This window comes from Apus apus, chromosome 5 (assembly GCF_020740795.1).
Source record: "Apus apus isolate bApuApu2 chromosome 5, bApuApu2.pri.cur, whole genome shotgun sequence".
In the NCBI taxonomy this organism is placed as follows: Eukaryota; Metazoa; Chordata; class Aves; order Apodiformes; family Apodidae; genus Apus; species Apus apus.
In genome coordinates this window covers 30,543,339-30,569,005 of record NC_067286.1, presented here as the reverse complement: position 1 = coordinate 30,569,005, position 25,667 = coordinate 30,543,339, and the positions used below count along the sequence as shown (strand labels likewise).

General features: G+C 41.1%; 1 protein-coding gene across 5 annotated transcripts in view; it reads right to left on the bottom strand.

Annotated features, from left to right (window-relative positions):
• Nucleotides 1-25,624, bottom strand: part of DCAF5 (DDB1 and CUL4 associated factor 5) — a 76,699-nt gene extending 51,075 nt beyond the window's left edge. The window contains exons 1-5 of one of the 5 annotated variants that reach the window (XM_051621598.1): nucleotides 25,375-25,624; nucleotides 13,891-14,034; nucleotides 9,597-9,633; nucleotides 7,548-7,687; nucleotides 2,482-2,611 (exon numbers count right to left, since the gene is read on the bottom strand). In XM_051621598.1, coding sequence (XP_051477558.1) covers nucleotides 2,482-2,611; nucleotides 7,548-7,687; nucleotides 9,597-9,633; nucleotides 13,891-14,034; nucleotides 25,375-25,588 — 665 coding nt within the window. In that variant the 5' untranslated portion in view covers nucleotides 25,589-25,624. Of the gene's footprint in view, nucleotides 1-2,481; nucleotides 2,612-7,547; nucleotides 7,688-9,596; nucleotides 9,634-13,890; nucleotides 14,035-15,401; nucleotides 16,283-19,762; nucleotides 20,468-23,415; nucleotides 23,869-24,107; nucleotides 24,129-25,374 lie in introns of those variants that run through there. The other 4 variants (XM_051621602.1, XM_051621601.1, XM_051621599.1 and 1 more) reach the window with 4 other exon arrangements.
• Nucleotides 25,625-25,667: the final 43 nt, after the last annotated feature.

Here is a 25,667-nt window from a genome sequence, read left to right as displayed (position 1 = left end):
CCTGCTACCACACATCATGACAGAACAGGTAAAGTTTACCTGATGTAGTAATTTCTGCTAGTACCACAGGTGGAATGATAGGACTGAAAAACTTCCAGAATGGCCACAGTGTTATGAAGGATTGCATCAATACTGAAGGAGGAATTTCCCTTGACAGCTTACAGAATAAAATGAAGTCCCTCACAGTGAACATATTGTGCTATTCAACAATGCCAGTGAGTTAGTATTTCCACACTGTATCCTCCCAAAGACTCTATTCCCTCATTCATCCTACGCCTCAGACAGCATCACATTTTCTTGGATACTGATGGCAGTATAAAAGAGAGCTACAAAGCTGTGCAGAAGCACAGATTTCCACCATTAGCAGACTTTTTTTTGACAATGAGAAAAGCAGATGATGCAGTAGCCCTTCTTTGCTGTGTTGGTGTTCTGGCACCCAAGTTACACAGGCAGCTTCCTATTTATCCCTAGATGTACAGAGAACTTCAGGGCTGTTTAACCCATTCTGCCTATAAAATTCATCAGCCAAAATTGTTTTGGCACACTTCTTACCTGAAACTGCTCTTGATTAGTAGTAAGAATATGGAAAATGTACACAAGCTCCCTCACATAATAACTTCAGTTCTATGTAAAGTCTATTACAAGTTCTTGCAGCATTATGTGGATTACTTCGGATTATTTCATCCTTAGCAAAAAACTTCTTTTTTTCTTTCTGATAATTTAAGTTCACGGTGTACTTTCCACAGAAGAGACTGTAGAAAACTAAAATCCCAAAATGAAATTGTGGCTTCTACTATTTCACGGAAGTGACAATTATATTTTAACTGATCTACAAATTAGTATTTTTTTTCCCCTCATAAGACAAAGCTAATTGTCCCCAAATACATTAAAAATCAAGATTGGTATTTCAAGACTAGCAAACTGGATCTGCAGAGACCAGTGGGAGTTTTGGCTCCTGCAAAATGAGTGTGAGACCAGGGAGCTTGACCAGAGGAAGTCAACTTTGCTCATATTAGTTCACAAGGAAAAAATAGGCATTAACTAAAGATAAAATAACAGAAAATTTATAGGAAAAAACCCAAGAAACAAGCTTTTTAAGAGCAAAATAACCCTAATATCTTGTATTTATCTCCCTTTCATCTTTTATGAAGTTGAAATGTTGAAGTTTCCTGTTGGAATGTTACTTACTAAGACCTAGACATAAAGAGTTTGACAAGGATAAGAGAAGATATCTTATGTAACTTTCTAACTCCATTCCAGTCAAATTTTATCAAACCTAAATTTAATAAACTGTACAAGAGCTGCCAACAAGAATTCCAGCAAACCTTGCAAATGTGAACAAGCTCTAGGGCTACCAGCATCAGCATACCAATTCTGATTCAAGTTTAAAAATAAAATCAACTCAAAACATTAATGTTTACAATTTAAGAAAAATAAATCCTCCTGAAACCATAACTTGATTGCTTTTATAATGAATGTCTAAACATTTTAGATTTTTAAGCCAGTCATCATTAACTTCATATGAGATTACTTCTTCTCTCTGTACAGTACAAACCCATGAAGAATTTTAGTGATACACACTTCTAGGTATTCCCAAGAAATTCACCAATAAGGAGAGAGTAAAGTATGAGCTACAGAAGGTTTTAAATAGTTGAGGCTACTGAACTGTAAAACAAGTACCTGCTTTCCCCTCCTTTCACTATTTTAAATTATCCTTTCTACACTTACACTTGAAACATGTAAACATAAAAGTTGGGGGAATAAGGGAGAAATATTTACTTGAGATGTTTAATTTCTGTTTTTCTGATTATTATGATAAAAAAAGAAAACTGCTTTCAGAACACGAAACACTGGAAGACTTCAAGAGAAGCTTAATCTCTCATGCATGTGAAACTGTGGTATTAGACCCCTTCAGAATCCAGTCTAACCATGCTTCATACTGCAAACTTATTATCTTCATTTGTTTAAAATCCTATGCAAATCTGTAAGTATGTTATACAGCCAATATGATTATCCAGGTGTCTAGGAAATCATATAAAACTCTTAAGTGTTGAATAAAAAGCAGCCTTGTCCAAATATCTGGTCAAACAGCTGGGCAGAAAAAACACTGTAAACCAGGCAGTGCCCACCATGGCTTCCTCTGGTGCTAGGAGGCCAGTGCTAAACATAATGATGGGAACAACAATCTGACTTAATCTGCAGTGGTGAGGCCAGGCAGTCTTCCAAAAAAATAACTTACCTTTACATTGAAGATCTAGCCTCATTTGAAAATCAATTTAGATTGTATGTATGAAGAAGAATGTTAATTATGCAAAATAATTTAATTCAGCATTACTAACATTGATGTTAAATTTGTTCTGCATTTTTTCCTACCACCGTATGTTCAGATTTAAAACACCCAAAACCAAGAGGGAGTGGCATGCCATCACCTCTCAAGGGAAAGAAATAGCACAGCACAAGACAAGGTCAGCCAGATCTTACCTCTGAGGTTTACGAATGTCCCAAAGTCCCACACCTTCCTTAGAGTTGGCAGTAGCCAATAATCTGGGTTCTACTGGATTAAACATCACACTGTGAAATGCTGATGGGTAGTGTGCCAAACAGAAGGGCTCTGTGGAAAAAGTTGAGATTTCAGATATAGGAACAAGCAATGCACACAACTGTTCGATGTAATGCATTTGGCAGCTTCATATGGAAACAGAATAACAAGATTTGAAGATATGGAGACATGTTCGAACCATTTCTCAAGCTGACACATCCCAAGCAATATAAAAACCAAGGTTTTGAAATCCCCCCCACACATACATTAACTTTGTCTAAATATGGAATCATAGAATCATAGAATCATAGAATCCTAGGGGTTGGAAGGGACCTCGAAAGATCATCTAGTCCAACCCCCCTGCCAGAGCAGGGTCACCTAGAGTACATCACACAGGAACGCATCCAGGCGGGTTTTGAATGTCTCCAGCGAAGGAGACTCCACAACCTCTCTGGGCAGCCTGTTCCAGTGCTCTGTCACTCTTACAGTAAAAAAATTTTTCCTGATATTCATCTTAAACCTCCTATGCTCCAACTTGTATCCATTACCCCTTGTCCTATCACTGGTCTTCACTGAAAAAAGCTTAACTCCATCGTCTTGACACTCACCCTTTACATATTTGTAAACATTGATGAGGTCCCCCCTCAGTCTCCTTTTCTCCAAGCTAAAGAGACCCAGCTCCCTCAGCCTTTCCTCATAAGGGAGATGTTCCACTCCCTTAATCATCCTTGTGGCTCTGCGCTGGACTCTTTCAAGCACTTCCCTGTCCTTCTTGAACTGAGGGGCCCAGAACTGGACACAATATTCCAGATGTGGCCTCACCAATGCAGAATAGAGGGGGAGGAGAGCCTCTCTTGACCTACTAACCACACCCTTTCTAATACACCCCAGGATGCCATTGGCCTTCTTAGCCACAAGGGCACACTGCTGACTCATGGTCATGGAAAAGGACATATACTAGGTTTCCAGACGCCATTTTGCCTATGGAAGGTCATCAGTATTTAAAACTAGCCACTTAAAGATCAAGTATTTGAATCTTCCTAAGGTTCAAGACCAAATGGTCATCTAATAAACACTACACATGGAGGGGCTTCTGAAAGTTTCCTAGCAAGATATACCTGGAAGTTTCCACAACCATTCATCATCACGCAAACTGTAAACGTAGCAGCAATTGCTTATATGGAAAAGTAATACTACAAAAAGTGAAACAAGTTTGTATGGAATTCAACTGAAAGCAAGCTTCCAATTCTGGGGAAGAGAGGCCTGCCATCTCTTCAGTGCTGTACATCAGCTGTGCAAGTAGACAGGAAGGGTGTTCCTCTTGCATAAAAATGGTAACAGTTGGCTTTTGCTGTTCACATATAGAGCTAAAAACTTGCACATCCAGACTCTTTCCCCTTCATCTTGATTAGTATAACAAGAATGTGTTTAGCCTGCTACTCTGCCCTATTCATTCTGTCAAAAGGCTGCATGAAGAGTGGGGAAAAAACCTTGACTCTTGTCATCTTTTTCTGTATCTTTCTGCGAGCTTTATGGCTTTAGGCACAGTCTAATTATCTTTGTTATGTGTATCTTTTGCGGCTGCCGCTCTTTCACTCAAGTAAGAAATGAGAATCAATGCCTATTTTGAGCCAGGGATTATGCTAGACTTTTCCATTTGCTGTTTGCTTTGATGCAACCACTGTGCTGCTTGCATGCTTGGGAAACTCTCTTACTGCCCTTATTTGAGCCACTCTGTGCAGGAACCGTTAGTCCCACAAGTACTTATGAAGGTACTTAATTTACATTCCTCATATCCCTCATTAAGATGCATAAAACATGGTTAAACAGAAAACTCTCTCTAATTTCCAGTATTTTCTGAAACTACTGCCCACCAAGCAACTGAGACAGAATTGAAGTTTATTTGTCCCACTCCATCTGTATCCTCCTCTTATGCTCTATTACAACCTTTCTGACACAGGGACTTTCCTTTTTTAGCATTCATTTAGCAGTGATCAAAACAGAGGTTTCTGACCATGGCTGAAGCTCTCTGGTGCTATTAATTGTCACAGGAGACAGAGGTAAAGGGAAGAACACGAGGAAACTTGTATTCTGCTATCCTGCTCCAAGGCTTTAAAGATGGCTTTTGGACTGGTAGTGGTTCCAAATCAGGTTTAACATCAAAATTAGGTGGCAGCCTCCACTGAGAAACAATGGCCTGTGTTAGTTGAGTGGAGACACAAGATTAGACTGCCAAATAAAGGGGTTGCTTTTAAAAATAAACTTTTACTTTGTGTACATTTGTTTAGTCGAGTCATTGTCACTAATTACTGGTGTTCTCCTTCACCCCTTTACTACAAGACGCCTGGCACTACTGTTTTCTTCTAAGATATCAAAAGTTGCCTTTCAGCTTGTCAAAGAGAGCTAAAACTAATGAGGCATGAAGTCACTTCAATGAAAAGTAGGGGGATTATTTTTTTATTGTTCTTTATGCTCATTCACAATTGTAGCTTTTATACACTCAATTATGAAAACCTGTCTTGAGGGAGATCATCACCATCTCTAACAAAATCTAAAAGTGAGTTTACAAAAACTGCATCATAAATCACTCAGCAGTGAAAAAGAGGGAGAAGCAGAAGGGGAATGAGACTCCTTTTCCAGCTTCTTTTTATGTGCTGCTTTAAACCAGCAGGTTATTTGCAAGATTTTAATGAGCTGGCGACTCAGGGGAACTAACTATGGTTAGGCTGGCAGGTATAGTGCTTATTCCCACAGCAATACCATTGCAGACAAGGGGATTACCCCCATGACAAGCATTATATTGTAGTAAACATTGGCAGGGTTCATGTGTAAATGCTGACTCAGGACTCCTATATAAGCATGTGAAAGCCCTTCATTAAAAATTCAGACAACCAAAGGCACTACCCAAAAAAGTCCCAAATGTATCACAGCCAACACTTCTCTCAGTTTTCACTAGTGCAGCCTTCTCATTCAAAGTCTCAGCAACAGTAAAAGCAATAGCAAGGTTTGACTACATCAAAGAACGACAAACTTAATTTCATACAATTTCAGAAACTCAGATCAGATTGGACATTAGTTTATGATACAAAGATGCAGCTGTCCCACCAACTGTTGACATCCACCGTCAGCAACAAGTAGTTGTCCTAACAGACAGATCTTTATGGTGTAGAGTTCAGGAGAAGCCAATAAATGGGCATTTCACCACCTCTAATTTGAAAGCCAGATGCAGTGCTTGGTCTCATCACTTGGATTTCACAAAAACAGAAGAATGGGGATGAAGTGACATTTGGATTTACCAAAAGTAAATTAGTCACATTATACTAATTTTATCTCTTTCTTTGATAAAGTAGATGACCTTTTATACAGGGTAAAAGCAATAGATCTAATGGGAACTAAATTCACATGTGGTATAGCATCAAGTTTAGCTACCAGCAGCTGGGATTAGCAGGATTTCCATGGGAAAAACACACTGCCTGCAGGGAAGACTACAGTTCACTGTGCTAGTAAGGGACTTCTGAACAAGAGGGAGGTGATTAATTAGCTCCTCAGAGTGATCTAGAGAAGAGGCATTACAGATGTTTTTATCAAAGTCTGTGATATACTGACTGTGTGCATTGTTTTTCAGAATGTTATAGTAAAATATCTAGATGGGAAAGAGATAAGGGGTATCACAACTGCACAAGAGAATCAGAATTCACAGTAAGAATCAGACTACTGAAAACTAAATGCAACGCTGCTGTATTTAACTTTTGTTTATACAAAGGCAATATGCCTGGGGCAGGGAGGGCATCAATAAGTAATCTACTCCCAAGTATTCTGGTGGGGCTAATCAAGAACAACCTAATGCTGCTTACTCCATTTCAATAAAGCCCTCACGATACTAGTGGCTATAAAAGACCCTTATGGCACTATAAAGTGTCTTGTTTCAGCTTGCATTTCCCAGTCAAAAAGAGACAGAATCGCAGTTTAGAAAAATTATCCAATTCACTAGGTATGGGAAAAGCTAACAGCAACTTTGTCCCAACAACAAACACCTATAAATTGCCACAAAATACACAGGCTGGATCTCAGTGCCACGAAAAAATGTCCTGTAACACCAGTAGAAACTATGAGTTGAGGTAATTGCATTTCATCAGCTTACAAAGAAAAGATGAAAGTTTATTTTGTCTATGAAGGAAGGGAACCAGAATCCGTACGCCTGCAGAATGCTTGGTTTTAAATTCTCAGCTTTATGTTCTTTAGGCTGGGGTAAACTCACAACTTAATTTACTGAAGTATTACTGAAGTATTCTTATACTGAAATTCAATTACTGAAGTATTTCTCTTCAAATTTATCTAACTACAGCTCTAAACTAAGATGTTTCAGCTTTAAAACTGCAGCTGTAAAAACACATTATAGTGTTTTGAGAAGCTGCAGGTTTGTTACATAAATCAAAGTATTCAGGTTTGGTTTAGTAAACAAAGATTGAGGTAATAATTAAATTCCCTGTTATCACATAAGGGTGTTACGTTTCCACACAATCAGGAAACATTATGCGTAAGAACAAACCTCAGCATCACAGGCAAGTATATAAAAAGCTTTTCCAAAATAATTTTCCAAAATTATTCAAATCAAAATAACAGCCTTCTAAACATAAAAAAAAAACAATTAATAAATTATCCCAGGCTATAGAAAAAAAAAAATCCATATACCTAATTGACTTCAAATTTAACAAGACATTGTATTGAAGAAGAATGTCCTCCACTGCTTTACTCAAATTACAACCTAATCATACCAAATTCTGTTCTAGCCTGCACAATATACTGGTACTTCATGAAGCCGTTTAAGACAGTAACACTGAACTGTAAAGATCAGGGATTGCCTATCACTAGCCACAACACTTATGCCTCACTTTCACCTTCTTCAACACTCCCCGTCTCGACTGTCCCAGATAAACATAACTTGTCCTTTCCCTGTCCTGCTCAAATTCTTCCTAAATCAATGACCTTTTCCATCTAGAGATCTCACCTCCATGGGAAGACTCTCGGATGTCCCAAATAAGAACCCGGCCATCATCTGATGAACTGGCAAAGATGTTGTCATTTACTGGGCTCACTGACAGGCCGTACACTGCATCCTCATGGGCAAACACATCCAAGGTCTCTGTGCTGGAAAAAAGACACACACTATTATCATTCTCCCTTCTTTTGACATTGTTTTAAAAAACAAAGTATTTACAGCTTTATCTACCTAGCAATACTTAGTGACAAGGTTTATGGAACTTCATAAGAAGACCCTTGTGTTTATTTACAACCAAAGACAAACAAAAAGTCCATGCAGAGTGACTCAGATGTCATGCTAGGAGGCAAAAAAACCCTGTCAGACCAAAACCCCACACATTAAAAACTTCAGAAACTGCAAAGTACTAATGGAAATCAAGTTCTATTAGATTAAACTTGGGAGAAGGGAAAGGGAACAACATATTTAAAGCTATGGACTAAATTTTTACTACTTAATGTAAAAAGGAAAACAAGACAGAAGTTCCTTCTTTAATACAGACTTCTGTATCATCCAAAAGTTCAGTTGAAGCTCACAACGGAGCAACTTGCCAGCTTGGTTCTCCAGAATAGACCAGACCTATATTTTTTCCATGGCGAAAAGGAAGCAAAAAAGAACAAAATAAAAATAAGTCCCCTGAAAGTACCTAGATTTCAGCCATTCCACAGCTATAAAAAAGTCTGTTCTTTATCCTTTTTCCAACTTTTGAGATCATTTAAAAAGGAATAAACAGTGGCATGGAGAAGCTGAAAGCTAAGGTATTAAGACAGAAGATTCTGCAGTTGGTTTATTTCTTTGGCAAAACTCCTTCATTTCTTCAAAGAATAAACTTCGTATACAATCTCTATACCTCATGGAAACTCCACTTAAGAGATCCCATCGAAAAACAGTGTTTTGCTCACATGACAATAGATGTTTTTAGTGACAGATCTACTAATTCTTTCACGGACCACTAACAGAAACAGGACAAAACCAGCAGTAACAGAAAAAGCCATTTAAAATTATGAAAAAGCAGTTGATACATCGAGTGTTACCATTCAAAAAACCAAAAACTTTCTATAGAAATCAATCAGAATTCAGTGTGTCACATGAGTAAGGTTCCTTTCAGAAGATCACACTAACAGCCTTAGAGAAATGAATTATTTATGCATTACAACTGGACTTAGCAAACTCCACCCTGGTAACAAAAACATTAAAATATAATTACAAATTACAATCTAATTTGATAATTACATATCAAAAAGACAAGTTAAATCTTCTAAGCAAGAAAGAGCACAAAAAAATGGTTTATTATAGAAAATTATCAAGGACAAAGATCTTGCAGAAGCTTGCAAAGCCAGAATATAACAAACACAAGCATCTAAAATGTTGAGTTTCACATGTGATTAAAAAAACAAAAAACAACCCTCTCAAAAAACCAAACAAACCACCAAACAAAATAATGCATAAAGCCTACACACCCCCCAGAAAAGAAAAAGCCAAACTACACAACAACAAAAAAACCCTCACCAACACAACATATTCCTCAGAAAGCATTAGAATAGTAGACAAAGTTACTTTTCCCCATCTCTAATGCAACATTTACACATGATGTATTTAAGGCATCTGCAGCCAGAGTTTTAAAAGGTAGGTAGGCCAAGCACTAGCTATTTTAATGGAAGCCAGGTGAGTCTTTTGAAAAACAAAACAAAAAGCTCATATGTATCACAATACTTGTATATATGCCAGAATAATCTGGGTCTGAAACTACTCAGAACCTACTATGCTGTCTGCAGGAGAGCATATGTATTTAATAAACACTCTCTTTCCCAAGGTCAAGATGACGCAGAACCAAGTGCTTAAAAAATGGGGTGATGTGGGATACTTAATTCCAGGTATTAATTTAGATAAATAAAAAACACGTGTCAGGATTAAAACACTGCTCTCCTCCCAGACTATTAATTTAAAACAAAAAGGGCCTCTAATGAGTTAACGTTAAGGAAGCTCCTGAAGCAGTGCAAACACAAACTGTGTATTTACCTTTCAACATCGTGGAGTATAACTTGCTCATCATTGCCTATGAAGAGAAAGACAAACACTTAACATCACATTCCAGCAGTTAAAAAGCATTGTAGTGAAAAAAACCAAAACAACAGTTTATTTTAATTTTCTGTTTCAAAAAGAAAACTGAAGCAGAGAGAAGATCAGTTCAGTTGTCAGGTGGTCAGCCCTGTGCTCAGTTATGTGAAAGGTTCCATGTGATACTTCCAGTCATGACCAAGTGCACCAATCCAGTCCATCTGCTACTGCTCAACAAGTAATTCTGCTTAACCATGCCACTGATCATTCTTTGCTCAGTTCGAGCTTGCATTCTGCAACATTTGCAATAAAGCAAATATTATTATATGAAGCAGCAGAACACCTTTCTTCCTACTCAGAGGATGCTCCATAAACAGATAACGGAAAGTGAAAAGAGATGCTGTAAGCAAAATGTACTGGGCTCCAGCTCAAATGCTGCCAGTTCACACTGTCAGCATTCAGGGTTTTGCAACCATTGAGAAGGCATGAACATGACAGCCAGTGTAATTCCTTTTATATTAACAAAAAACAAACCAAGTAGCCAGACAATCATGTCAGTTTTCTTTGATCACATCCATTGAACACAGAGGAAACTAACCAGAAGTGTGCAGAGTAAGAGCATCAGAGCTACAAAGTACTACCTCATGCAGTGTATTTCAAGCTACAGCAACAGAACTGTTTTTTCTAGTCTCTGCAGTGAATATTAACTTATCTAATTTGGCACCTCCTCTTTAGAAATACTTAAGGAGATGCATATTTGCATTAAATTTAGAAGAAAAAAACCAGAAAGCCCACAAAGTCATTTTTATGCTCAGTATGTCACTGTAGTTGTGATATCAAGTTGTGAAGCTTTCTCAGTGTACACCAAAGCCAACGGTACTGGAAGGTGCCAGATTTCACATTATGACTTAAATGTTCAGTTGACTCAGCTTTCATTTATCCCGTGCACATTTCAATTTGTATTCTGTCCCAACAGAAGAACTTAGAGAAAGTTTCTCTTTGACTAATAAGGTGTGAGATTTTTCTATATCCACTTGCTCTTTTTGCATAGGCTCCTAGTTAAATTGTGCCAGCTTTAGATTACTGCAGTAGCTCATCTTTTCCACAGTACAATAAACAATTCAGTTATACATAAGTGTTCTTTGATCATTAATTGCAATACAAACTGCACCTTATGCACTGCAGGCAAGGTTATACCTACTAAAACTACTGTAGTGCCTATGTATTTCACCAGTGAAAAACGTAGCGTAGTTACTCCAGTGACAAAATGTCCTCCAGCAGACACTCCTGCTCCTCTGTCTTCATACAGTATGAAAAGGAGAATGCCTCTAGAAATCATGGAACCAACCTGACCTTCCATCACAAGCTCCAAAATGGGAAAGAAAGAACAAAAGGACATGGTGTATGGAAAAAACACTGCTTCTCTCTGTTTTGTGTGGGTGACAAAAATCTAACCACAAACTGCTTGGTTGCTTCTGGTAAGGATGCATCCCTGCAGAAAATGTCACTGCTGTTCAGCCCAGGAGGGCTCCCACATACAGTGTTTTACTTTAAGACAGGCTAGTTCATTCTTCATTGAGAAGAACTCAGCTGTAATTGAATAGGCAGCTCTCCCATTTATAATCTCCCTTATTTTGATAACGGCAGTTATGGTCATTAGAAAAACAAGAAGTTTCTGCCATTCCTTTCAATTATACCTGTGAGGATGAAATACTGCAGAGAACATACAGAGAAGCACACTTAAGGTGGCCTAAACCCCACATCTGTCACATCAGGCCTTGGCAGAAAAAATTCAGTTCCCTGTAGGTTTATTTCAGCTTTTCACGCACCTAACATCAAACCCCAAAACAAACAACAAACAAACAAACAAAAAACAAGCACCAAAGAAAACCAACCAACCAAACAACTAAAAACAACCCAGCTTACTAAGAGGGGATCTTAAATATCAAATGCTGCTTTACTCTTAGTGTGTGTGAACAGAGAAGGGCAACAGTATTCTTCAGGGATGGGAACTTCTTTGGTATCTCGTTTTCTCTTCAAGGACGGGAACTTCTTTGGTAACGAGTTTACTCTTCAGAGATTACATGTAAAACACTATCCACTCAGTTCCTGTCTTCCATTTTTGTAATGGCTACATGTGATGCATGCTACACATGCGCTCCTTCAAAGCAAAGAGCTTTGAAATTCCGTGGATGCAATCGAATTTGTACTGAAGTGGAAAATCTTTTCTCCCTGCTATCAAGACCTGCTTCAAGGAAAGGTCATCAGATCCTAAGTGATTAGCCATTGGCAGGCTTTATTTACAGAATTAATTAAGTCTGTGCACCTTGTACTAGTTTCCACCCTGTGGGTTTTGGGTTTGTTTTTAAAGTATTCTGGCTTCCATTACTTGAATACAACTGCAACTTCAATACTGGGGGGAATTACAACCAACAGATCTTGGGACCCACAATTCTCTCAGACCTTTTAAGAAGTACCCAGTACATTGTGAAGTGAATAAATATAGTTATCCCCATTTTATCAACAGAGATAAAACAGATGGTAGATCTAGGTGATACAGCAAAATGACTCTTTAAAAGAGATCCAAGAGTCAGACTCAGCCCTTGCAGATCAGTTCTGTGAATCTTGGTGGAGCAGCTGAAAATGTTCCTGACTCCTCCAATGGAAATAATTTCTGGCAGAGGCACAGTGTGTTTATGGAAACCAGATGAGGAAAAAAGAGATGAGAATGGCCAGTCTGTCTGTACATGAGCTGTCAGAGCTCATACAACCTGGCATCGTAGCAAAAATCCACCATGATCAATCATGTCAATCTTTAAATGCAGGTGTTAAGGTACATTCAAACCACTCTGCTGCCCTTCCTTTAAAAACAGTAGCCTCTGATGGCAGGGCCCAATGGGCAACAGGTTGAGTTGGAAATGAGAAAATACCATTTCAGCTGCCCCAGCAAGATCTGGCACAGCTCATTCCTTGAATATTCATGTAAAGTTCCATTTGTCTGAATTCAAACTGAAGTAAAAGACTCCAGCCCAAAATTTCATTGGAATCACTCATGCAGATACATTCGTTTGCAGACAGCATGAACTATTTTCTTACTTATAAAGCTAACAACAGTCCCCAGAATCAGAAGACAGGCATATTTGATATTTTTGGGGTTTTTCTCCACCTGAGAACAATATGTGAATCGCTTCATCCTTAAAATTTGACACCACCTTAAGCTTTGTCATGCCTTTTTTTTTTTTAAGGACTTTATAGTTTTAACAAAGTGTTGAATGATGGAAAGCTTTTGCCATTCACATGTGCTTAGAATCAACTTATAGCATTGATTTGCAGTTGACAAATGTTGATTCAAAAAGGTAATGAAGGGCTTCGACCAAGTAGTCACATAATATCATAAGTTTAGCTGTTTGTTCATGGATATACTGATAAAATATACAAATTCCTGTCCGCTCTATTATCATGTCAGATAGAGGTAACGAAATACAGCAGAAAACTACACTGACTGCTTTTTGGAATACTTGTGCCTTTTTCTTTTCAATTCATTCTTTTTCCCTACTTCAACACTTCAAAAATGAAGTGGTGAAATTCACCTAAATCCTAGGTATTATTATCCCAGAATATGAACATGTCCACTTTCCAGTTTTAAGACTGAATTAAACTGTCTGTTAAAAAGTGGATTTATATTTTTAAAAATGAAGAATATCAATGCCAATTAGAATCCCAAGGTTCCAGCGGTTCTACAAGGCAGACACTTATCTATTGAGGACTGAAATGAGAACCAAAATGAAGTCTGAGAAAAAGCAATCCACCAATAGATGGCAACAGCCCTTCATTAGCCATCTAAGCATGCATTAAAATCAGCTAGTAGCAGCAGTGATTTTCAAGCATCTGGCTTTCATGCCAGAGAGGATGCAGGGTCTGCTCTCAGTATAGCTATGAGAGAACAACAAAGACCATGTCCCACAGTCTGCAAAACAATTAGTGGCAGACTGGACCTGGGATTCTCATGATAGGTTGAGACATGATGCACTTATACCAGGGTTTGGGAGAAGCAGTATGATAAAATTGAAAACGCTGCGCTAGCTAAATAATTCCCTGTTCCCAAATAATCGTCACCTGCTGATTAAGGACACCTTCCACATCCTTAGATCACGGGAAAGACCCTTCATGTGGGGCAGGACCTTGCTCATGGCTTTTACTCTAAGGCATTCACAATGCAAACTCCAGTGAGATCAGGGTGCTTTTCCTTCCATACCTCCAGAGAACACTTTTGTATTGCCACTGTTGAAAGCTAGGCAGAAGATGTTAGAGTGATGCTCCCCTTTCAGCTGAACTGGTTTGACTCTTGAGTGGATGGCTTCTTCCATATGCCAAAGTAAGACCCGGCGGTCATCCCCTCCTAGAAGAAAGGAAATGTGCATTACTGCCTGAACCACATGTAAACTGACAGACAAATTATTTAACTCCTCGGTTATTCAGAAAATGTTTTGCTGAAACCCTAATTAGCATTTAAAAAAAATATACCTTGCAAGAGTTTTGATATATAGACACACATTTACATTAGGATGCCATGCAGTCCAGTATTCAATTCATATTCATGAAAACAGAGGATTCAGCAGGAAAAGTTTGGATTAAACAGCTGCCATTCTGCCAACAGATAGTGACATCCTACAGCAACCTGGAGACTCAGAATTGTAGTGGTATGTAAAATGATGTGGCAAGCTGTAGATGAATTACATACCAAACTAACATAGGCGTGTTGGTAAAATGCTTCTACATCAACTCCTTGTTGTCAGCACCACTCATACTGTTCATGAAACAGGAATTTTTTCCTTTCACCAACAACTGTAACTCCACTAGCAGTCTTTGCAAAACCTTCATAGCATAGGTTGGCTACAAGACTCACATGTGGCCACAAACAATTTTACTGAAGCATTCGGAAGTCTTCAGCATGCACCATAATGTCATGCTTCTAGATCTATGAAGATTTAGACAGACATTTCTGAGGTGAACTCCTGATTAAGAGAATAACTGGGGAAAAGAAATTCAACTCTTTTGCTTTACAGCCTACTATACAGTTTGCTGTACTTCTAATTGCTTGCCAAGGTACAGTTCTCAGTTCAGAGTTCTTTGTGCAAGTGTATTAAGTGCTTCCTTCTCTATCTGGTAAACAGTCAGATATAAAATAAATATTGACTCTGTTCATGCTTCAGTTGGATTAAACTATTGTTTATTGGGAAGATAAAAAAATAGATACTATTGTACTAGACAGACCTCCTCACATCAATTTTAGATGTCTGTAAAAGCCTGAATAAAGCTTTTTTAAGTCAGACTTAAAATATCATTGGCATTGGTTTTTAATAAGAAATGAAAAAGAATGGCGTTGCAAGTCAAAAGTGCCACTAGAAACATGCTGATTTGGGTTAAAACATTTTACTGCTTCTTTGTACAACCAAAAGAATAAACTCAGCACCTTCTGAACTGCTGTCCAGATGGAAAAAATACATGAAACAGACTAAGGGAAACTGAAACTAATTAATCTGTGGTTTACTTCAAGAGGAGGTGAATGCATAAATAGAATTCATGACTACTGTTAAGCAGATTTCTTCAAACTTTTCACATCATATGATGCTATTAAGAAGTTTCCCCATGAAGTTGACTTATGTAAAATACTCTTTAAGTTAACAGTCTCTCAGCCTTTAAAGTTTCCAAACAGATTTTATGACAATCACTTTGACAGACAGTACAGCTGCATGTTATGCTTACCCATGCTCCATGAAATTGTGTATTCTTCCTCCTGATTTTGTACTTTACAGAGCAAATTAATACATAATAAAAATATTTGTGATGCATTTGATAGCTACAGGGAGTAAGAGTCAAATGTGATGGTCCATAAAAACCTCACAGTAGTTTATGTTCAGCTAAACTGATGGGAGCTCAGATGCTTTTCTGTCTAGAAATAGGAAAGTTGTATTTGCACCCTAGCTCTTGCAGATGAGCTAGTAATAAAGAGACACAGAAATACATAACTGCAGAAACACATGACCAAATTCAAGAAGTGATTGTCATACTTAAGTTGTTACTTTCCAAAGCTGTGGACAGCCAGGTCTTCATGTTATCCCTACCTGGCAAACAATTTAAGCAACATTTAAGGCTGGTGAACACCAACATTGCTTCTTTCAAACTACATATATTGTCTTTCAAGACTTCTGTAAAAGACATTTCAGGGCAAAACATAATAACATACTGTTATTAGTTGTCATCAGAGCAAACAAATTTGCAAAACCACTGCAGTAAGTCTACATGTCCTCCCACCTGATAGCACAGCCATTTAGGTGTCTCTTTCACAGCAAATTCATGTTCATTTCTACTACCCACATAGTCTAGATATGAACAAAAATCATGAAGATACCCAAAACCAACAAACATTACTGTGTTTTCAAGCACACAGATAGTATGGAAGAAGTGGGATAAACTGCAACCTGCACAGAAAAGTCTTGAACAGTGTTAAATGTTCCCACTACCTTCTTTTTTATAACTTAACACCATAGTGCCCATTTCCTCTGCCTCCAGCTTAGAAATAACTCTTCCTACTGAATCCAAATGTCTCTCTCTTCCCAGACTCCTAGATCTCCATGAGACTTTGGCACAGAGGGCCCCACTAGCGCATATCCAATACTACAGCAGTCTGAGATCTGTGTTTGTCTTTGTGGCAGCATGTGTTTCACAGTTCAGGAGCTTTTAAACACTTCCAATGCTCAAAATTCTGGCCCTCTCCATCTATGTATTGTCTTGCGCATACTTGTCTTTGAGAACTTCAGTGCCTCAGTTTCATACCCCACTGAGACAGAAGAGTTGAATAAAATTATGTTAAGTGGGTTGGAAGTGTGTTCCATTCTAACTCTAATTCACCTATTTCAGAAATGCTTCTGACCTGAGGCCAGTTCCACTAAAAAGAAAAATTACCAACGTGTCCAGCAACAGAAGAGGATTTGTAGTACACACTTCACCAGTGTCTACATCCTCACGAAAGAAAATAAGAAGTGATAAGTCATAGACAAAGACAACCAAGAAAAGGTAAATCTTATGCGACTGAAACCAGGAGAGGTGCAAACAGCAACTGCAGTCTCCACTACCAAAATCTGACTCTCAGAAGTTACAATTTGGGGGAAGAAAGGAGGGTGGCACACATGTATGGACAGATGTATGGGGAGACAGCAGAGAAAATATGAATATATAGAGGTTTTATGCTCTGCAGAAAAGAATCATCATTCATCAGACACTAAGCCCACGCACATTACGCAGTATAAGTCACAAGTCTGAGAATTATAGGAAACTCCAGGCCTACAGCATTAATTATGTGCAGCTAATCAGTGAATGCACATTAAGACGTTTTCAATTTACAGTGCATTTATTGTGCACATACAGCTATTCCACAACACGACAAACAGAAGCCACTCAATACTTTTCAAAAAGCACTGGACTCACTGCACAACTTGTGGTAACTCCACAATGTTCCCCAAAAGAGAATAACTGTGTGTGGCAAGGGGATGTTCTTGACATGACACAGAGCATGTACCAACAGCAACAGGTTAACTACATATCTTGGAAACCTGGATATATGGCCTCATATGAAAATACCTTAGCCACCAGGGCTCCACATGCAGATTTTCCAGAAACTGAAACCCCCCATAAAGTCTTGGATTTGTAACTTTTCCGTTCATGGTGTCAGAAAGAGTAAGCTTGACATCTACAAAGTAGAAACAGCTTCACCTCCATCACAGTTTGCAGATTTTGTTCAGGACTGCATGAGTGACAACTTGAAAAGTAAAAGTTTGTGTGACCCAGCTAAGAATCCTATCATGCCATTCTACAGTTCCATTTCAGAAAGGAACGACATTTTAAAAGATGTAATTAGTGAAGCACTTCAGTGTTCATTATGGGTCAAACCTGCTACCACATTCAAAATCAAAGTGAGACAGGAAGTCAGGCTAAATAAGTTACCTGTGATCAGAGAGGCTGGAAATGTTATCACCTTCCCACATTACTCCTGATGTAGAGAAAAGCAGCAATTTTGTGGTGTTTTTTTTTGGGTTTTTTTGGTTTTTTTTTTTGCAAGCACAAATCAATGAAAAATACATAAAAACACGTTTCTTCCCTGCCCGAAGTCACTGGAATACTTCATTAATGCTTTGGGCCTTCTGACTGATGTGGTGGAGAGACATGGGCAGGATAAGGAATTCCACCCAGAACATACGTAACAGAACATACCCAAAAAGAAAGTTTGCATTTAAAATCTTGGGATAGTCATCCTGAAATCGATTCTTAAGTAGACAAACACTTTGCATTCCGTCCTGTGGACCCAAAGTGGAGATCGCAGAAGAACTAGAAGTGTCTTCTTCACAATTTGCCTGCTTCAGAATAGTCTGCGCATGCTGCGTACCCCAAGATTTGGTGAAGGAAAAGAAAAAAAGAACAGGCTCCCCAGAAAAAGATCCTTCTTTTGTTTTGGCTTTTTTGTTTGTTTTAAAGTAGCACAAACACGCTGTAGATAGCCTATGCCTAGTCTAAGTAACTGAACATGTCCCAGATGACAGCATGCCACGTATCTCTGCATAAATAGTTCCCTGCCTGCCCAGTTACTAAGCCGAAGCATTCTAGTTTTGCACTGCTTTTGGACTAGTTCTCTACAAAAGTTTCCTCATCTGGTTACCTTCTAAATAGGTACTCACTAAACTTACACACAATTAAATTTGGAAGAAGAATCTATCTATCTCACAGTAATAGTGGTTTACCTCTAGTCTGAGAGTTGTTATTAGTCCTAAAATGATTAAAACAGGGACAGAACACATCCTTGCCAAAAGCAAACCTGAACATTATCTGCGTTCCTCATGAGCTCTTGTGTGCAAACAGAAGCACTTCAAAATCACAGCAGTCAGGACTTAAAAACTGCAGCTTTAAAGTGCATTAACGTCACTGACTGTAGACTAAGCTACTCCTCTTTGTCCATCATATACCAGGTTCAGTCACTGAAGAACCTCTGTGGCAAGTGCGCAACATGACTAAACAACATTAAAAGATTAATCTTACTGCTTGTATGTATCATAGAATGCCAGGCTGGAAGGGACCTCAAGGATCATCTGTGATTCCTTGTGAACAGGTAGTCTCCATCTTCTTGGTAGCTGCCCTGTAAGTACTGGAACATGGTCATAAGGTCTCCCCAAAGCCTTCTCTTCTCAAGACTGAACAAACCCAGTTTTCTCAGCCTCTCCTCATATGGCAGGTCCTCCAGTCCTCTGATCGACTTTGTGGCCCTTCTCTGGACCCTCTCCAGCCTGTCCATCCTTTTTGTAGAGCAGGGACCAAAACTGAATGCAATACTCCAGGTGTGGTCTGACCAGCACCGAGTAGAGTGGGATGATTCTTTATCTCTGCTGGTGATGCCCTTGTTGATGCAGCCCAGCATCCTGTTGGCTTTCTTTGCTGCTGCAGCACACATCTGCTCAAGAAGCTGCACAAATCACAGAAAGTGGGATGAGACATTACTTCAACAAGATGACCGCTTAGTTGACACCACCCATGGGCAAAAAGTCAAACTGTCAGAATTACTACCAGCAGATGTGTATCTAGCTTGTTCTTGATAAAACACCATTGAGGTGGAGTTCACACTCTCCTTAGGCAGCCTATTCCAGTGCTTCATTATCCTTGCCATTAGGCAGATTATCCTAATATCTAGTCCGAGGGTGCAGCCTGACGTTACATGTAATCCTACTCCCCCTTGCCATGTGCTCCTGCATTGAATTCAGTGGTGATGCAGCCAGAGGGTGAGAAGGTTAAAGAAGATGACCTGACAGAAAACCAACTGTCTGACAAACAACCTCTCCGTCCTTCTCCTGTTCAGATGCTTGCATCATACCAGCTCTGAAAGTGCCGCAACAGAAAGAAGAAATAAGTGAATTAACTACAGTATGAAGGAGAAACATAAGATCAAGTAGCTTTTTAAAATCTTCCTGTAATTTAAGACCATTTCCTTGTCCTATTCCCAATGCACAAATAAAACTTTACAACCTTATGTAATAATAATTAAAAATAGTTTTATGCATCTTAAGATTTGCATCTCTACCTACCTTTTATTTCTGTAGACCAAATGGATCCCTTCCTTTCAGGCTTGCATTTTTCTAGACCTCTAATCATTCTTCATGCTGTCTTCTGAATTTTTTCCTAGTTTGGCCACATCTTTCTCAAAATACCATGCCCAAAATTTAGCACAGTGCTCCATTTGAGGTCCCAACAGCACCAAATAAAGTAGGATTACTTTACTGTCAAAGCACATTACATTTTTTTTTTCCAGATAGTGTCTCTAAACTTTAAAATCAACACCTAACCTTTGAAATTATTGTTGCCTTTCCTGGTATCACCCTTAAATGTTATAATTTCTCAGACCTTAATGAAAACTTTGTGTAGCAACTGGACTTAAATCCCTCCTCACACAGAATCCTACCTGATACAAAGAGACTAAGATTAAGTTTGCTGCTCTTTAAAACATACCCGATACAAAATCCCCTTAATTCACACATAGTATTCCACTACCTTTGCTAAAGTCACCTCATTCCCCTGTTTTAGGCTCATGCTCCTTCAGATTTACATGGCAACCAAATAACACCTTAATTTCCAGTACTTTCTTGCACCACTACAAATTTATAGACATGGAAGAGCTATTCATTTTTGCATTATCTGGTGACGGAAAAAGAAGCCAAGAGAAAAAGAACATATGCATGGATTAAGTAAACCTCAGATTACAGTACTTCCCAGAAGTTATCCTGAAAGTGCAGTTTAACACTGGGGGGGGGGGGGGGGAGGGGGGGGGAAGTAAAAAAAAAAAGTGGGAGATTCTGATAAAGTTACTTGTGTTTGCAAGAGATAGCAGGCATGAAAATGACAGATAAACAAATAGGAAAACATAAACACCAAACTTGGAGAGGGGAGAAAGAAAGCTTGTAACACAGACTAAGTAAACATGATTTTTAAGAAGTTAAATTTCAGAAGGAAATGCTTGGCACATCTGAAGGTAAAAGTCAGTTGCATATCATTGCATGGTGAATTTAATTTCCATGCATGAACAGTCATGTGCTTCTCAAACAGAAGAATACCACTACCTAGTATATAAAGTGTTGCAAAGATACATTTTGTCCAATGAAATCTTTTAATTCCATCCAGCAGTTAGTTTTAACTAATTTCAGCCTATTTACACATTTCTTAAAACACAAAGCTTTCCTTCTCTGTTGTGTCACTTTATAGAGAGGTATTTTGTACTTGTCAGATTGCACACTGGGGCTCCCAGGACATGGAGCTCTTGGAGCAAGACCAGAGAAGACCGACAAAGATGATCAGAGGGCTGGAGCACCTCTCCTACGAATACAGGCTGAGAGAGTTGGGGTTGTTCAGCCTGGAGAAGAGAAGGTTCTGGGGAGACCTTACAGCAGCCTTCCAGTACCTGAAGGAGCCTACAGGAAAGCTGGGGAAGGACCTTTTACAAGGACTTGTACTTGTAGGACAAGAGGTAATGGCTTTAAACTGGAAGAGGGTAGGTTTAGGTTAGACATTAGAAAGAAATTCTTTAGTGTGAGGGTGGTGAGACGCTGGAACAGGCTGCCCAGAGAAGCTGTGGCCACCCCTTCCCTGAAAAGTGTTCAAGCCAGGTTGGATGGGCCTTTAAGCAACCTGGTCTAGTGGGAGGTGTTCCTGCCCATGGCAGGGGAGTTGGAACTAGATGACCTTTAAGGTCCCTTCCAACCCAAACCATTCTATGATTCTATGATCTTCTCCTGCATATCCACCTATTCCTTTCACTTCTCACAATTTTCTTCAATTCTTGTCCTTACACACCTGTCCCTTCTTCTAGCACTTCTGCCACAAAACACTAAGTGTCTCTTGCTGTCTTTCTGCCCCTCTCTGAAGTGACACTGTTGACTTCCACACAGGTACAGCAAAAGCCGACAGACTGGCCTCAACTCCCTGTTGATCTCAACTTTTTTACTTGAAAGCATTGTTAGTAACAAAATTAACTACTATTAAACCTGTCATCTCCAATACAAGATTTAAAACAGTTAAGATACCAGAAGTTTTCAAACACACTTTCAAAAGGCCTGCTGAGACTAGTCTACACTGAAGCTCTCTTCAAAATCCTAACAGGAAAACTATCTGGAACTGTAATATAAACCTTGTTTTAGCAGTTTAAAGTTTACTGAAACAGTAACCATCAGTCTTTCAGTCTTGCTTCTGGGAGACACACTAAGAAAAAATAAAAATGTGGGACTCATATCCAAGAAAAGCATTCCAGCCAATACTGATGAGAACAGCACTAATGTGAATGCAAGCCAGCATTTAAATGGCATCAGTATAGCCACTATGAACGCACTGTATCGTCTGTAGTTAAAACAGCTCTAACAAGGTCTAAGTTGTTAACAAGTCAACTAGCTGAAGCAGACTTCTCTAGGTTAAGATTATACATATTACTTAAGACAGAACAACTGAAAAGATGGCTTGCACTCTCTCTTCACACTCCAATATCCCTGTTAACTCTCTTAGCTGCTATAAGCACAGATGGGAGCATCTAACATCTCTTCCTTACCTCAGCACACTGACTATTTTGAGGGAGGAGACCCACATGCCATCTATTCTAAGACTTTATCTGCATTTGGAAGTCTTCTGAAGCAACCCTTCTAGAAAACTTCAGATTAGAGGCGGCTTATACCCATCTTTCATCTGAGCTCTCCGTCTGTTTTTTTCTGCTTTTGCTGTTTCTCAGAGTTTCAAGATTAAGTATGACCTTAAAAAAGAATTGGTTTAAGTGTCATTTTAATGAAGCCCGGGCTTACAATGCCATGAAATTTAACAGAGTATCCATAAATTTTTCACCTTTTAATTTCTTATTCTTGACTGAAGAAGAAATCACCTGCCTGCTATTGCTATGTCACATAAGGCATTATAGGTCTTATGGTCTCAGAGAACACAAAACTTTGTCAAAAACAGCTACCATGATGAGAGCTCTTTATTTTCTCAGGACATCAGTACAAGGTCAGAATTAAAGTAGTCTGTTCTTATTTATCCGAAATCTGTGCACTACTAACACAAGTAACTTTAGCATCCTCTTTCCACCCCCACCTATTTTTATTTTTTTCCATTTGCTTCCTAGTCATTTCATGAAATGTAGACCTCTCATACCATTTAGCTCCTACATATGGAGGAAAAGAGTACTCCCTTTAAACATTCTGTAGCTTTATGAAAAGTTAGGAAATTGAAAACGGGACATGGTTTTAAAGAATGCCATTTACCTATGCTTCTTTAGATGTCCACTGGATGGCAAATCTGCATTGTCTCACTGCACCTACCTTGACTCAGGCAGTCTGGACAAAGTTAATTCTTTAAAAGTCCCTTGTAACCCTCAACTTTTTATGCTTCTACCTAAAGAACAGATGTCAATATAGTTAAGTGCACTGACGGTATGACAAGACGTGCCGTGTCTCCTGAGGCCTTCGTGAGCAAGAACAGAAAATACTGACGTTTTTTCCCCTCACTTATGGAAAATGAAAAATCAACAACAGTTGCACTAGAGCTCTATGCAGCACTTTATAAGCAGAAATACATTGCTTTACTTACTACTGGAGGACCAGTACAAAGCAGCATGCCAACTCTAGCACATTCAGGAATAGATTAATCAGTATTCCCTTCTAACGCACACACAAGCATACGTGTGTGTATATACATAACGTATACTCACAAGATAAATGGATGCATATCTCAAAAGCTGTATGTGCATTTAGATAATAGACTACCAGACAGAAACACTAAAATCCTTCATGGACACTTGGGATAGAAATCACTGGGCTTAAGCTTTTAAGTTTCTCTAGGTAAGAAAGTTAAATTTAGGAAGGTCTCACTATATCAGCTTCCACTCTGAGTTTATACAGTGCTTCTATTCTGCCCTTGTTTAAATGTAACCAACGAGCCACGGTAACTTTTGATCGAAACTCCGTGTTATTACCGATACTTTTGCGTGACAGAACCCGCCGCTGCCCAGACACCCGGGCAAGGCGATGAGCAGCCGGCTCAGCCGTGCTCCCAACACCTTCCTCAGGAGCCCCTGTCGCTATTTACAGCCCACCAGAGGGTGAGCAGGGAGAACCGAGACCCTCCCGCCTGTCCTCCATCCCTTGGCTGGTAACCAGGCCACTACCCTCCTGCAAGCGCAGACCACTCTCAACAAAGCCGCCACGGCCTTAAGGCCAAGGAGCTCTGCGCTCGCCGCGAGGGCCGCTGCCCCGCACGGCCGGGAATGGGCTCTCCCCGCTGCAGCCCTGCCCTGGCGAAGAGAGCTGCCGGCAGCCCCATCCCACGGGAGGGGAAGGGGGCTGCTCCCTGCAGCCCGCTTCCCTCCAGGGCAGGCGGCGGCCGGGACGTGACGCCCCATACCCGCGGCCTGCAACGGACACCGCGCTCCGCAGCCTGGTCGTCCCCGGGGCGGCGGGGCAGGGATGGCCCCTGCCGAGCCCCTACCCTGCCCCTCCCCGCCGCCCCGAAGCGCTCTGTCCCCTCGCAGCGGAACGCGGGGTCCCTCGGCTCGGAGGGAGGGAGGAAGGGAGGGGAGCGTGGCGGCCCCGCCAGGCCCGACCCCCCGTGCCCCGCCGCGGGCGGGATAGGCCCTCGACTCCCCGGCCTGTCGCTAAGAGCCGCCCGAGGAGAGCGCGGCCTGCAGCGCCCGGCCAGGCCCCGGCCTGAAGTTGCCTCCTTCCTCCGCCTCCCTTCCGAGCCCCGGAGGCGGGGAAGAAGGAAGAGGCACCTGCGCCAAGCGCTGCTGGGGTGGGGGGGAGGCAGGCAGGCAGCGGCCGAGCCCCGCAGCCCCTCCCCACTCGGGGGGAAGGGGTGCAGAGCCTTTCCCACTCCTCGGCGTCGCAGCTCGTGTCAAGCCCTCACCTCCCTCCTACCTGACAGCATCCCCCCACCCCCACGGCTCCCTCAGCCCCGGGCAGCCAACAGGGACGACCTGAACCCAATTAGCGTCACTAGGAAAACAATCTCCCCCCCTCCCTCCACAAACGCACCCAGCAAAGGGAGAAAGGAGGAGGAACAAAACAAAACCCTACTCCCCCCAAAAAGAGATTGGGGGGGGAGGGGAAGGGAGGTGGTCCCAAAGTGACCAGTCCCTCAATTAAACCGATCCGGTTCCCTGCCCGACGTGGGGCGGGACCGCAGCCCCCCGGCCCCGGCCGCGGACCCCCGCCCGGCCCCCGCGGAGCCGGCCCGGGCACGGCGCTGGCACCCGCCGCTCGGCGCCCACGATGTGCGCCGCGGGGTTGTCTCCCCTCCGCCGCCCTCCTCCTAAACACTAAAATAAATCTTTTAAGGGGCAAAACACGCAAGCCATGAAATATAGGGGCACCCCCCGCGCCCTGGAAACACTCCCGTCAAAACTTTGTCCAGGCTTTCCCCCCCCCGCCCCCGCCCAATAATAGTAGAATTTAAAACCTGTCAACCATTTTAGATCTCTACTTGGGAAACATTATTCCCGGGCACGGGTGGGTTTGAGAAACGACTCTGAGCGCCGCGGCTGCTGCCCCCCCCCCTCCCCGGGCCGCGGGGCAGGCGGCCGAGCAGCAGCAGCAGCAGGAGGAGGAGGAGGAGGAGGAGGATGCTTTTTGGGGAGGGGGTGGCAGGAGGGGGCGAGGAGCGCTCGCTTTACCTGAGACCAGCCACTGGCCTCCATTGTTGGAGAATTCAATGGCATTGACACAGCCGAAGTGGCCCAGGAGGTCCTTCTTGTAGAGGTTCCTGCAGCCCCGCAGGCGTCTCCGCTGGAAGTCGTGGGTGAGCAGGGGGTCCCCCTCCAAGCCCCGCCGGGACAGGAACCCCACCACGGACCGCATGCTGCCCCCCCGGCCGCCTCTCCTCTTCATGCTGCCGCCTGCGCCGCTCCCCGCCGCTCCTTCCCCCGCCGCCCCTTCCCCCGCCGCCGCCGCCTCCCCTCCCCCGCTT